Source organism: Helicoverpa zea, chromosome 12 (assembly GCF_022581195.2).
Source record: "Helicoverpa zea isolate HzStark_Cry1AcR chromosome 12, ilHelZeax1.1, whole genome shotgun sequence".
Classification (NCBI taxonomy): Eukaryota; Metazoa; Arthropoda; class Insecta; order Lepidoptera; family Noctuidae; genus Helicoverpa; species Helicoverpa zea.
In genome coordinates this window covers 11,350,515-11,363,069 of record NC_061463.1, presented here as the reverse complement: position 1 = coordinate 11,363,069, position 12,555 = coordinate 11,350,515, and the positions used below count along the sequence as shown (strand labels likewise).

General features: G+C 40.6%; 4 protein-coding genes across 4 annotated transcripts; 1 reads left to right on the top strand and 3 right to left on the bottom strand.

Annotated features, from left to right (window-relative positions):
• Window positions 1-94: 94 nt before the first annotated feature.
• On the bottom strand, window positions 95-3,236 carry LOC124634829 (phosphotriesterase-related protein-like). The gene is made up of 6 exons (XM_047170478.1): window positions 2,809-3,236; window positions 2,273-2,530; window positions 1,799-2,056; window positions 1,354-1,518; window positions 812-1,029; window positions 95-492 (listed from the first exon to the last, which is right to left on the bottom strand). Exons 1-6 carry the CDS (start codon window positions 2,828-2,830, stop codon window positions 352-354), a joined length of 1,062 nt encoding a protein of 353 aa, XP_047026434.1. The 5' UTR covers window positions 2,831-3,236; the 3' UTR covers window positions 95-351.
• Window positions 3,237-3,362: 126 nt separating this feature from the next.
• Window positions 3,363-6,031, bottom strand: LOC124634830 (phosphotriesterase-related protein-like). The gene is made up of 4 exons (XM_047170479.1): window positions 5,425-6,031; window positions 4,906-5,163; window positions 4,412-4,720; window positions 3,363-4,173 (listed from the first exon to the last, which is right to left on the bottom strand). The coding sequence occupies exons 1-3, from the start codon at window positions 5,444-5,446 to the stop codon at window positions 4,479-4,481; spliced, it is 522 nt and encodes a 173-aa protein (XP_047026435.1). The 5' UTR covers window positions 5,447-6,031; the 3' UTR covers window positions 3,363-4,173; window positions 4,412-4,478.
• LOC124634831 (dynein axonemal assembly factor 4-like) lies at window positions 5,897-8,939 on the top strand. The gene is made up of 3 exons (XM_047170480.1): window positions 5,897-6,779; window positions 7,193-7,392; window positions 8,213-8,939. The coding sequence occupies exons 1-3, from the start codon at window positions 5,897-5,899 to the stop codon at window positions 8,444-8,446; spliced, it is 1,317 nt and encodes a 438-aa protein (XP_047026436.1). The 3' UTR covers window positions 8,447-8,939.
• On the bottom strand, window positions 8,771-11,928 carry LOC124634827 (probable cytosolic oligopeptidase A). Its single transcript, XM_047170475.1, has 2 exons — window positions 11,388-11,928; window positions 8,771-10,900 (listed from the first exon to the last, which is right to left on the bottom strand). Exons 1-2 carry the CDS (start codon window positions 11,477-11,479, stop codon window positions 8,827-8,829), a joined length of 2,166 nt encoding a protein of 721 aa, XP_047026431.1. The 5' UTR covers window positions 11,480-11,928; the 3' UTR covers window positions 8,771-8,826.
• Window positions 11,929-12,555: the final 627 nt, after the last annotated feature.

Here is a 12,555-nt window from a genome sequence, read left to right as displayed (position 1 = left end):
ACGACTTTCATAATATTATGTATGCTCATAAAATTATATAAGTAAAAATATTGTTCTGTAACAGAAGTTATGTATTTGTAAATAAAATAACGTATTTTTAATTATAACTGTTTTATTATTACTATAAAATAGAATACCTTTGATACAACAATTGGTCACAAATAACACTTAAAATTCTAATAAAGAGTACTTTAGGTATATAAAAACCTATCAAATGGTAAAAATAAAGTAAAATTTCTTACCGAATGCTTGCTCAAAAATTAGATGCTTTTCAAGACAATATCACTTATGTATTTCCAATATTTTTACTTAACCCTAATGTGTCTGTGTGACTTCATAAAAATAAGGCTATTATTTGTTTTCCATAGCCAGCCATCTTGCGGGGTTGTCTATGGTGATCGTGTCTATCTGTTGGCGCGAAAATCCTTTGGCCTCCATCTTGGGTAATATGTTGTGGATAATGTGTGCGTAGCCGTGGCCTCCGAACTTTGTCTGCAAATGATTTGATTTTAACGATATAATAAATCTGGCATCTGTTCCCATTACGGGTATATTTTGATATGACATAGTTTGGATTCATGTTTTCATTTGTATATCAAACTACTGAACTCCGCCGAAACGCGAAAAGAATTAGTCCCAAAAATGTCTTCCTCCCACTTTGTGCGCTGTTAGGGGAACATAATCTTAGGAGTAACTATTATGATTAAGTAATTTGTGTTTTAGATTCAGCGGAGGTCTTTATGAAGAGTCCTGCAGCCCCAATAGGTCCCTTTAAAGTTGAAAGTTCTTTAAATGAAGTTATTAGACTTACCAATCGATGTTTCGTATGAATATCATGGGACATGAGTATCCTATCTTCTTTGCCCTCCTTGACTAGTAGTGCAATCTTCTGTATCCTTTGAGCGTCACTCAACATGTCCGTGTCCACATTTAGCTGGTAGTACGAGACTTCAACACCAAATAGGTCAAACTGACAATATGTGCCGAGTTCTGCGAAATCCAGGAGAACATCGTCTTCTAGAAGAGTGCCTGTAATTTAATTTATATCTGTTTAAGGAACAATGTAAAAGCTCATTTGGATTTCTCGATTAAAAAAACGGCCAGAGTTTCGGGCCCCACGCATTGTGGGTTTCATAAAAAATATCTGCGGATAGGAAAAGAGGAGTTTGAAAAATGATTCCATTTAGGCATTTAGGTAATAGACCTATACATATTATAACTTATTGGAAATAGCTTCTCCCTTTTGCATATTATGGCAAGCTATTATAAGTCCGTTGAAAATGTTAAAAGTGCCACAAAATGATTCGCAGAAAAAAATCATAACATGATGGCAACCGGGTTATTTTTACTTACGGTCCAGATGCGACATGACGACTTTGTCAGCGGAGCCCCCGGCCTCCAGGTACAGGCGTATGATCTCGAAGGGAGCCTCCTTGACCCTGTGGGGGTGGAAACTGACTCCACAACCGATCTGAGGTTGTAACTCCCCTGCTGCCTTTATCGCGTTACGTTCGAAATCTGGAATCCAATCATAGTAAACTTATAATGAATCTTAGACAATGACTGAAAGTTCAGAATTCAGGTTATACGTAGAGGTAGATAGACTACGAGAAAAGCTGCATAGAAAAGCTTAACACAGTGTCAATTTCAAAAGAGGGTTAGGTATAGTTACGCCAGAAATAGGCGTATGTATAAGTACGCAAAAAGTTAAATGATAAATGAAAGATTGAAGATTATTTTAAGAGCTTCGCGAAAATCTCCCATGTATAACTTGATACCTACTTTGCATATAACGAACCTCTTAGCGGCCAAACGCTGGCGATCTCTCCCATGAAACCAGCCCGAATAGAAGGCTCATCACGACACCCAACCGTGAGCTCTTCCAGCATATGATTGTAAATATCTTCCGTGGTCTTGTCCAGTGTATCGGAGGTCTGAGTGTCGGCAATGTAGTGGCCAGTACCAGCCACGATGTGCACCTTGCTTCTAAGCGATACTTCTTTGTAAAACTTCAAGTTGCGTCTAATGCCCTCTGTCGTGTTCTCCACAATGGTACCTGAGGAAAGTCGCATCATTTGAGAACCTTTCTTTGGATCTCGGTTATTAGGTAAATTAAAACGGTCTTTCGATTGTTTGTTCGTGTAACGTGTAAGTGAGAATCGTGGGTAGACCAAGAGAGTTCTGTGTGTATTCTATACTCAGTATCTAGAAATAAGTAAAAACCAAGCGAAGTTTTGTTCTAAAAAATATTAAAGATTTTCATAAAACTCACCTCCACCGGCAGTTCCATATTCAACAACATCATGTAAAACAGCTGCATTCGCTTCCTTATCATCTAGTTCCAAGTTATACCTCAAACTGTATGGGTACTGCCTCACGAAACCAAGAGTTTCTATATGAAAATTCGGGTGGCTGTCGAATTTAGGCGCTAGGGCGGAGGGTGGAGTCTTGTAGAAATGTTCGAAGTTCATAGCCAGATGCTCGTGAGTTAGAGTGCGGCCCAACACTGATGGGCTCACGTCTCCTAACACTGGAACAACATGGAGTGAGGATGAACATGAACTTTGGACTAGCCTCGGTGGGCAGAATCACAGCCGAGGCGCGGGAGTAACTTTTTCGGAACATCTAATGGAAAGTAATAGTAGTAGTATCTATTCTGCTTACCTCTTTTATCATAAGCACAATTTTAGTATAATATGTTTGTATACTTTGCATAGTTATATGTGTTGATAAATAAACTAAATAACAGATTTAAAAATAGATATCTACTCAGTACCAGCAGATAAATAAAAATAAAAAAACACTCACCGGTTTGTACTTTTGAAGTCATTTTGATAGTACGAAGCGTGTGACTTACTGATACACAGACACCGAACTACTGCACGGTAATAATACAATATTTACTTTATCGCTTATCAATGCTAAGAACACTTTAAATAATTAAACAATGATAGACTGAAAGACTACGTTGTTTTTGTGATATTCCGGTACATCTAGTTTTTTTGTTGGATAAAGAAAATATGAAATAAAATACGTAAACAACAATAAACAAACACAAAATTGGCGCAGTGTGCTCCTCGAACACGTTTATTAATGTGAGAAACGAGGTCAAATTTACGAAGGAGGGCGAAGTACCTATAAACAGTTTCAAAGATGCCATGTAGAAAAACAAATAATAAACGTTTACAGAAAACGTATTATGCGTTGAACGGAACGCTGTGAGCGCCAAATTTAATTATATTACAATGGCGACGTAATTTGTTTATTAGTTTATTGTAATTATAACAGCAGAAAGTGTTATTGTGAAGGCAAGATGCCTGTAATAATAAAAGATTATACGTGGTCTCAAATAAATCTATATCTATACATAATAACATATATATTAATTATATATTCACAGATGGAGTTGTGCATTTTCTGTAATTCACCATATTGTAACAGATTGTTTAATTTTTCGATAGTTATTCAATATTGTTTGCCGTGCCACATCAATATCCAGCTACAATTGTTATCTAGATGCAAGGAAAATTATAGTAGGTACCAGGTACCTATCCAAATTTAAGACGGATCCATCTGAATCGTTTTTCGAATATTAACATAAAAAATGATTCCATTCCATCCGCTCGCCATGATATTCAAATTTTTACCAAATTCGTAGATTAAATTTGCTTGTCCGAAGTTATTATACGAAGAAAATACTACTTGCGCTTGCACAAATTCCCGTCAAAAATTACTGTGTACAAAAACCTATCAAAAGATTAAATTAAAATAAAATCTGTTTCCAAATGATTGCTCAAAAATTTTATGTTTTTTAAGACGTTCGTCAGTTGCACAAACGTCCAGTAAAGTTAAAGCTTCATTAAATCTATTGAAGACTCTCTTTGTCAATAAGATATAAAGTGACAGCCATAGATTTAATGAAGCTTTAACTTTAATGGACGTTTGTGAAACTGACGGACAATCACATTTTACAACATTTGTTACCATAATGTGCTGAATTACAATCTCTAACCAACTTCATAAAAAAGGTTATGATTTATTGTCCATAGCAAGCCATCTTGCGGGGTTGTCTATGGTAATCGTGTCTATCTGTTGGCGCGAAAATCCTTTGGTGTCCATCTTGGGCAATACGTTGTGGATAATATGTGCGTAGCCGTGGCCTCAGAATTTCGTCTGCAAAAGATATTAGAGATGTAGTTATCTAGTGTCTGTTCCCATAATATTACCTATTATAAAAATGTCTTCCTCTCACTTTGCTTAGAATTTGTTCGAGCCTTCGACGAACATACTCTTAATATATTTTTTTTGACAGGGGGAAAATCCTCACGGACTTCCCTCTACCTGGGGTCAGTGAAGGGGGTGTACTGGACTCTTACCGGCTAAAAACCTACCTAGTGTTGCCTTCAATTACCTATTGTCGAGGGCACGGGTATCGCCAAAGCATTCTTCCGCACCTCCGACATTGGCCCGTCAGATGTTCAAATGCGGGCCCCGCCACACTCTGTGGCCGCCACCCAGCGGCCACAGCAAGCTCCAGTAAGAGAGGCGCGTGCAACACAACGCCACCGTCTCGATGTCTTGTCCAGTGTATCGGAGCTCTGCGTGGCGGCAATGTAGTGACCAGTACCAGCCACGATGTGCACCTTGCTTCTAAGCGATACTTCTTTGTAAAACTTCAAGTTGCGTCTAATGCCTTCTGTCGTGTTCTCCACAATGGTACCTGAGGAAAGTCACACCATTTGAGAAGCTCTTCTTTACTTGGAAGTTGATTAATATAATATCGCTCTTTCAATTTCCGACAGCATCTTTTTATGTGACTGTACACTCGCTATTGGGTGAAGTTCCATCCATGGTAATAAACTACGCGTCAGTAAAATTGCCTACATACCTCGTCATAAAACTCACCTCCACCAGCAGTTCCATATTCAACAACATCATGTAAAACAGCTGCATTCGCTTCCTTATCATCCATTACCAAATTATACTTCAGACTGTATGGGTGCTGCCTCACAAATCCAAGAGTTTCTATATGAAAATTAGGATGGCTGTCGAATTTTGGAGCGAGGGCAGAGGGCGGCGTCATGTAAAACTGTTCGAGGTTTATAGCCAAGTGCTCGTGAGTTAGAGTGCGGCCCAACACTGATGGGACCACGTTTCCTAACACTGAAATAAAGGAGTAAGGATGAGCATGAACTTTGGACTAGCCTGTCGAAGTGCCGGAGCAACTCTTGCAGAACATCATAATGCACAGTAAGTAGTTATCTATTCTATATGCTTCCCCTTTTATCATAAGCAGAATTTCGGTATTGTATGTAAGTATAGATAGTGCTATTTACCTAAAGTTTATTAACAAAAGTATTAAATAGCTTAGTTAAAGTTAGATAAGTAGGTACAGCGAATAAATTAATTTTAAAATTTACTCACCGGTTTGTACTATTGAAGTCATTTTGGTAGTCCAAATCGGGACCAGCTCGTAACGAACCGTGTCACTGACTGATACACAGACACCGAATAATACAATATTTATTTTATCGCATATCAATTCTGAGAACACTTAATAATTGAACAGTGATCTAGACTGAAAGTCTGCGTTGTTTGAGTCATATTAGGGGCACACCCGGTTTTATTGTTGGATAAGGAAAATATGAAATAAAATACTTTTATTTATATGAGAAACGAGGGCAAAACGAAGGACGGCGAAGTGCATATAAACAGTTTCGAAGCTGCTATGTAAATAAATAAATATTAAACATTTAAGGAAAGCGTTTATTGCGTTAAACGGAACGCTGTGAGCGCCAAATTCAAGTCCATTGTTATGGCAACGTAATTTGTTTATTGGTTTCTTGTACCTACACAGACACAGAGTACATTATTAAAACTGGTACGCGTAGAAAAGATGCCTATAATAGTGAAAGATTACACTTGGTCTCAAACAAATAGCAAAATACACATAAGGGTACCATTAAACCCTGTTAGTCATGAGAAAGTTGATCTATTTCCTACTGACAAATACATTAAGGCGAATTTCAGTCCATTTTTGTTCGAAGTATTTCTACTTCACGATGTAGACATAAAGAAAAGCAAATGCTTGGTCAAAGAAGATTTGATAATCTTAGATTTAGTTAAAACTGAAGAAATTGAATGGGAGTGCCTGGAAAAAGAGCTAACAAAGGCTAACAAAATGAAAATAAGACAAGAAATGATTGAAAAATGTCAGGCACAAGCTCAACAGGAGTCTGAAGATAGGAAGATAAAAAAGAGCCAGCTAGACAGGTTCACAGTTCAGCAAGCGATGGAAATAGACAGTCAGCAACATAACCTGATGGATTCCAGACGCGATGCTGAAAGGAAGAAAGCTATGGATGAGTTAGAAGACTGGAGAGTTGATCATGTTGAAAATAGCAATAGAATCTGCGCACCACCACCTAAAGAAACGAATGGTGTACAAATAACTGAACTTCCTCCATCTGAAGACGAAACAGATGATGAAGAAAATAAAAAGGAAGTGGTAGAAGAAAAGAAAGAAGTTACCCTAAGCTCAGCACCAGTTAATAAGCCTACACCAACTACACGAAAGCCAGCTAAGACTCCAGTAAAATCTGAGTATGTAGAGAAGAAAAAACAAGAGACTGCTAAGAGGGTACTGCCAAAGTTGAGACAGACTATGAGTTTAGAGGTCAAACACACTCCCCGGACTTTTCCGACGCCCAGTAGGGAATCTACAGCGGACGAGGAAGCCGCTTGGCTGAAGAATATCACATTGGCCAGACGAGCGACAGGTACAGGCAGCTTCAAAAGCAGCAGAACAAATCTAAATTTTCAAAACTGCTACACCGTGTCGTTGCACCATATCTCGGCAAATAAATATTTTCATTTTCATTGAAAACTTACCAGAGTTCATCTATGTATTTATTTTAGAAGTCTAGGATGTTGAGTAAATTTTGGCGTTTGCCTTATTAATATGTATAAACCATTTATTTCGGACAGAATGCTTATTCATGTTAGTAACAAATTACTTAAGCTCTATGTTAGTTCCTTTTTCATTGTTAGTGAACACAGTGGAAATATTGATTCATTCAGCAAATTTTGACGCTGACCATAACTATAAATTGATGGTTGTGGTTGTGCTACCTAGATTGTTGTACTCAAGATTGCTTAGCAAAATTACGAATAAAAAATCTTGTTTTTCCAGGATTTGTCTCGGAGGACCTCCGACCCGAGGAGCAAGACCCACAATGGTGCAAAATAAAAGGAGACGAGTTCTTCAAAAACGGTAACTTCCTCGGAGCCATCAGCGCTTACACGCACGGCATATCGCTGTCTGACAAACTGCCTAGCCTTTACGCTAACAGATCCGCTACACATTTCGCTCTTGGCAATTTTAATAAATGTGTAAGTTGTATTCATAAATAAACTTCATTTTAAATTATGTCGATTCAGTCTCGATCTGCGGGACCTAGGTAGCCCTTTTTTTTTTAACGACGTCAAAAATCATCAAATGACCCCTCCCGCTGTGGGTAAGCAGCGGTGAGGGAGTGTCAGACTCTTACTAAAAACCGTCGTGTTCCGTCGTAAGCCATAAAAGGCTTACGACGGAACCAGGGCCGCGGTAACTCTTTAGAACAAGCGATGATGAGCCACCCGAACTCACCGCCCACAGACCCTACACACAGGCCTACGGTGGCCGGGAGTCGTCTCGCGACACCCGGCACCCGTGGTGTCTACCTGCTCCAGCGCGGCGGCCGGGATGAGAGGTGCGAATCTCTGACGTTCCGCCGCCTCCTTCTCGAGCATGACTGCTTCCCTTGAAGGAGGTGACGGCATCCCATTCCCTCTCGCCCCGGACCATGGCCTGAACCAGGGCCGGACGCGAGAGGTCGCCGCCGCCTAAAAGCCTCGACTAGTACCCGGGCGGTGCCCTTCCCACGCAGGGCACTCCTGGACTGTGTGGTCTACCGTGTCCTCGGGGCTGTCCGTACAGTGGTGACACCCGGCGCCTCCTCACGACCGATTCGATCCACATCACAGCCCTAACATCCACATTTTTTATAAGATATAGACTTGTCTAGCGACGAGATGCTCTTTTATTCAAGGTCTAGAAGTAGGTAGTTCTTTCAAGACGATCACATTGCAGACTGGAGCTACATATAAGTAGTTAGGAAAAGTAGGATCCTTCTATAAAATCTGAATTCAGTTTTTTTTTTAATTCCAGCTAAACGACTGCTCAACAGCCTTAGACCTGATGAAGCCACCGTGCGAAAGCAACCGCAGGAGCCGAGCAAAATGCATCGCCCGCCGCGCAGCCGCTCTCGCCCGACTGGGCTATCTCAACAAGGCTATAGACGAAATGAAAGCCGCGGGAAAACTTCTCCCGGACGATGAGACCATCAAGAAAGATATACATGACATGGAACGCGCTTGGGAGCAGAATCCTGATTCCGATTAATTACTTAGTTATATGAGCATAATAAGGTATAAGGAAGGTGCTAGAATTCGTAACGGGAGGCATGATTTAGAATTGAGATGTATGTCTGGTCTTTAAGAATGTAACTGGTCTTTATCGCCTCGTATTTTTGCATTTCGTCTTCGTATTTTTTTGACCTTTAGCATCAGGCCTGAATGGAGAATGCGCACGTGAATAATATGCACGTTATGTGTGGCCTGATATATTATGTGATTGCTTTTATTTATGTTTTAGATTCGGAATTATTTTCTAGTGTTATTTAGTATTTTCAATTAGGCATGGTAAGCATGATTAAAACTAGAAAAATACACCAGAAACATTATAATATTAGGAATAAAATTATAATACATTAACTGAATGTTTTACTCTTCAATAGCTTTTTTGGGTAGACCAAGATTCTTAAGTAGTGCGTGTGGGGAGGGGTCCCTTCCGCGGAACCTCCTGAACACCTCACTGGGGTGACAACTACCTCCAACAGCCAAGAATGTGTCTCTATACCTCTTGCCCACATCCAGGACATCCTGGTCACCTTGCCTGGCTTCCTCAAATGCACTGTAGATGTCAGCGGCGATCATTCTCGACCACAAACGACAGTAGTACGCACTGCCCCATTCCTCAGAGATGATCTTAGTAAACGAAAGAGGATGAGAGTCATACTTGTCAAAAGGTAATGCATGGTATTTAGGCCACAATTCTCTAACAATGTCTCTCCAGAAAGCCTTTTTCGTGTGCAGTTCCAAGTCAAGTTTGGACAGATAAAGTTCTTTGCACAAGTTGTATCCTGACATGTGCCCTCTGATGTTTTGCAAGTTCTTCACAATGTCATCTGGTAAAGGCTCTCCTGTTTCACAATGGCCACTCACTGATCTAATAGTGTTGGGGTCATAAAGCCAGTGAGTCATCACTTGGCCACAAACCTCGGCAGCATCCCACTCGACATTAGAAAGTCCAGCCACTTCAGAGTAATTAGCCTTTGTCAGCAAATGACGTAGACAATGACCAAATCTTTGGAACAGAATACCAACCTCATTGAAGGTCAGTAAAGATGGTTTGTCTTCACTTGGAGTTTGGAAATTAAATATTAATGCTGATAATGGGGTTGTCTCAGTGGATGTGCATTTGTTTCTGATTGCAATATGCCATCCTGCATCATCGTAAATGCGTATTTTAAGGTCCTGGCGTGCATATGGGTCCAAATAAAAGTTGGCAATAGGGGCATCACTAGACTCATCATAAACATCATAGAACTTAACATCCTTATGCCAAGTATGGATGCCCGTTCGCTCAACAATTTGGATGTTAAATAATTGGCTGCACAAATTGAAAAGACTAGTAATCACTCTGGGTAGTGGGAAGTACTCCCTAATTTTGTCTTCATCAAAACCATACAGGGACCATTTCTGTTTCCTTTGCCAATAAGGTATGTCCCACTGTTCTAGTTTGACATCAAAGCCTCTTTCCTGTGCATATCTCTGCAGCAACTCAAGTTCCACATCCTGCATTGACCTGGCACTCTCCAGCAAGCTGTCTAGCACATTGTTCACATTTTCAACAGAACCAGCCATTTTGGTTTCCATGCTCATGTCTGCATAAGTTTCATAACCGAGTATGGTGGCCTGCTCTCTGCGTAAACTCCTTATATTTTCCAGATTCGTGCCAGTTTCAAGTTCTTTGTTTACGTAGTTGGAACATCTTTGTACATGAGCCTGCCAAGCATTCCATCTCAGGTCTCTATCAGGGCAGTACTGCATGAATGGCTCATAAATATGGGGTTGCAAAGTAACCTTCCATGGGCCTTTTTGAGGGTCAGCACCCATTGCCATAGAGTAGACTAGAGTATCTGGGAATTCTCTCATAACCCTGTCATCCTTTATAGTGCTTGTGAAGACCTTATTAGCTATATTCACTTTGTCTCTGAACATCTGCCTTTCTTTCTGTAATCCTGATAGGACATTGTTTAATCTGTCTCTTTTGATGCCTTTTACATCTAGACCATTAAGTTTGCCTTCTAGAATGTACTTATCAAGTAGCCTCTGTTCTTCATCCGTTAGTTTTTTAAGTCTGTTCTTTTCTGTGACTGCAGCTTGGAAGATGGGTATGCTGTTGAATTTTGTGGAGCGAGCCTTGTGGGCTCTCTCATGTATGTGTATATATGATTTTGTAGGCATGAGTGAACTGTTTCCGAGGTACAAAGTCTTTGCCATTCCCCATGTCAGTTCCAACTGTGAATCTAACTTCTCCAATGGCTTAAATACTTCAACAAATGCATTTTTGCAATTTTCTGAAGCATGTTCAATCTGTCGGACTCCATTTTCATACTCTAAACTCTGTTTGCTGATTGTGGCTATGCATTTTTCGATTGAGATGTCATTAAACTCTGGTAGTCCATTGTCGGACAGTAAAGTATTTTCTGCATCTTCTCCTATCTCTGGAATACTGAAAACAGACATTTTATGAGTAAACTCAATTTTCATCATCATTATTAACAATCTAGGGTCAATAGGTCATCTTAGGGGTGGATTCTAGTCTTTTGTTCGAATTGTCGTTTTACTTGACACATTACTAGGAAAATGGTTACTTTAATTAAACATTGGAGTGTTTTGACCTATAAAATTATAAATGTCTTCTAGGTTATAATCTGATAAGAAAACATTTTAACATAATAGAACTTTATTTGTAAATACACTATATTTTACTTTTAAATGTTACGTAAATAAAGCGGGACTTGAGACCAGGAAAGCTTCGAGGCGGACCTACAATCTAATTTCGAAATCGGACTGCGTATTGTGAAATGCGACCTTTTAATTAAATCCTACTAAAATGTAATGTATAGATTCTATATTTGAAATTAATTTTCATTCATAACGCTCAAGACTAACTGTGTAATACAGATAAAAGTGAAATAAAAATCAATGTTACTCACAGAACAACGTATCCAGCGTTGCGTTTATTCTGATAAAGTTGTCTTTTAACGTTGCGGGCTATTACACTACTACGTAAAAACGATAAAGCCATGGTTTAACAACTAATATCAAGCTTATTTCATCAATTACTATTTATTTTACAATTCTTGTAGCCGCACATTGATTAAAATTATCATTGCAATGACAGATCAGATGACAGCTGATTCTGTCATAGACAAAAAGTGTTGTCTTCTCGTTGATTTTCGTTCGGAAACTAATGTACCTATGATATATGATCATCGAGTTTCGACTGATTTATTGAGTACGGTGAATGATAGTTTTATGTTTACGTACAGAAACAGAAGGGAAAAAGCTATTATGTGTTCAAAGGGAGAGTTCATGGGGCTCTATATTACAGGAGAACCATACATAAGTATAGGGAAAGTAAACAGGACGCGTATGAATACATATGTATATGGTGGGTACATAAGGGAGGGCATAGGAGTAGTCACGTCAAAAGTATTAGGGTTTTAGGTATACCCACAGTAGTGGACGCCTAAGGTACATCTGCCACAGCTCAAAGCTAGGCAGCGGCGGCCCTAGCCATTGCGAGGCTACGTGCGGCAGGTCTATGCGAGGCCCTTTGTCTAGAACCGGCGAGAGATGTCGTGCGGTGTTCCGCAGGAGTCGGTTCTGGGGCCGCTCTTGTGGAACATCGTCTACGACTGGGTGCTGCGCGCCGACCTCCCTAGCGGCGTCAGCGTGGTCTGCTACGCTGACGACACGCTGGTTCTGGCACAGGGGAGGTCGCACCAGGAGGCGGCCGACATAATGACGCGCGGGGTTGCGACAGTAATCGAGAGGATCCAGCTGCTGGGCCTGGAGGTGGCTTTGCACAAATCCGAGGCCATGTGCTTTCATGGACTTCGGAACGCGCCACCTTCAGGCTCCCAAGTCACGGTGGGGGGGGGGGGTTCCCATCGGCGTCGAGAGGGCGATGAAATACCTGGGACTCGTCCTCGACAGCCGGTGGAACTTCGTCGAGCATTTCCGACGTTTGGGCCCCAAACTGGAGAAGGCAGGTGCTGCATTCAGGCGGCTCCTGCCCAACCTGGGAGGCCCAAACGCCCCCTGCCGTAAACTCTATGCGGGAGTCTTACGGTCCATGGCCCTTTACGGGGCCCCGGT

Excerpts from the sequence above, each read along its gene's own strand:
- LOC124634829 (XM_047170478.1), bottom strand. The coding sequence starts at position 2,830 with ATGACTTCAAAAGTACAAACCG. Across the intron at positions 1,030-1,353 it reads CGTCATGTCGCATCTGGACC|GCACTCTTCTAGAAGACGAT; the intron begins GTAAGTAAAAAT and ends ATTAAATTACAG. Across the intron at positions 493-811 it reads TTCATACGAAACATCGATTG|ACAAAGTTCGGAGGCCACGG; the intron begins GTAAGTCTAATA and ends AATCATTTGCAG.
- LOC124634830 (XM_047170479.1), bottom strand. The coding sequence starts at position 5,446 with ATGACTTCAATAGTACAAACCG. Across the intron at positions 5,164-5,424 it reads GACTTCAATAGTACAAACCG|TGTTAGGAAACGTGGTCCCA; the intron begins GTGAGTAAATTT and ends CCTTTATTTCAG. Across the intron at positions 4,721-4,905 it reads ATATGGAACTGCTGGTGGAG|GTACCATTGTGGAGAACACG; the intron begins GTGAGTTTTATG and ends GACTTTCCTCAG.
- LOC124634831 (XM_047170480.1), top strand. The coding sequence starts at position 5,897 with ATGCCTATAATAGTGAAAGATTACACTTGGTCTCAAACAAATAGCAAA. Across the intron at positions 6,780-7,192 it reads ATTGGCCAGACGAGCGACAG|GATTTGTCTCGGAGGACCTC; the intron begins GTACAGGCAGCT and ends TTGTTTTTCCAG. Across the intron at positions 7,393-8,212 it reads TTGGCAATTTTAATAAATGT|CTAAACGACTGCTCAACAGC; the intron begins GTAAGTTGTATT and ends TTTTAATTCCAG.
- LOC124634827 (XM_047170475.1), bottom strand. The coding sequence starts at position 11,479 with ATGGCTTTATCGTTTTTACGTAGTAGTGTAATAGCCCGCAACGTTAAA. Across the intron at positions 10,901-11,387 it reads AACGCTGGATACGTTGTTCT|TATTCCAGAGATAGGAGAAG; the intron begins GTGAGTAACATT and ends GTCTGTTTTCAG.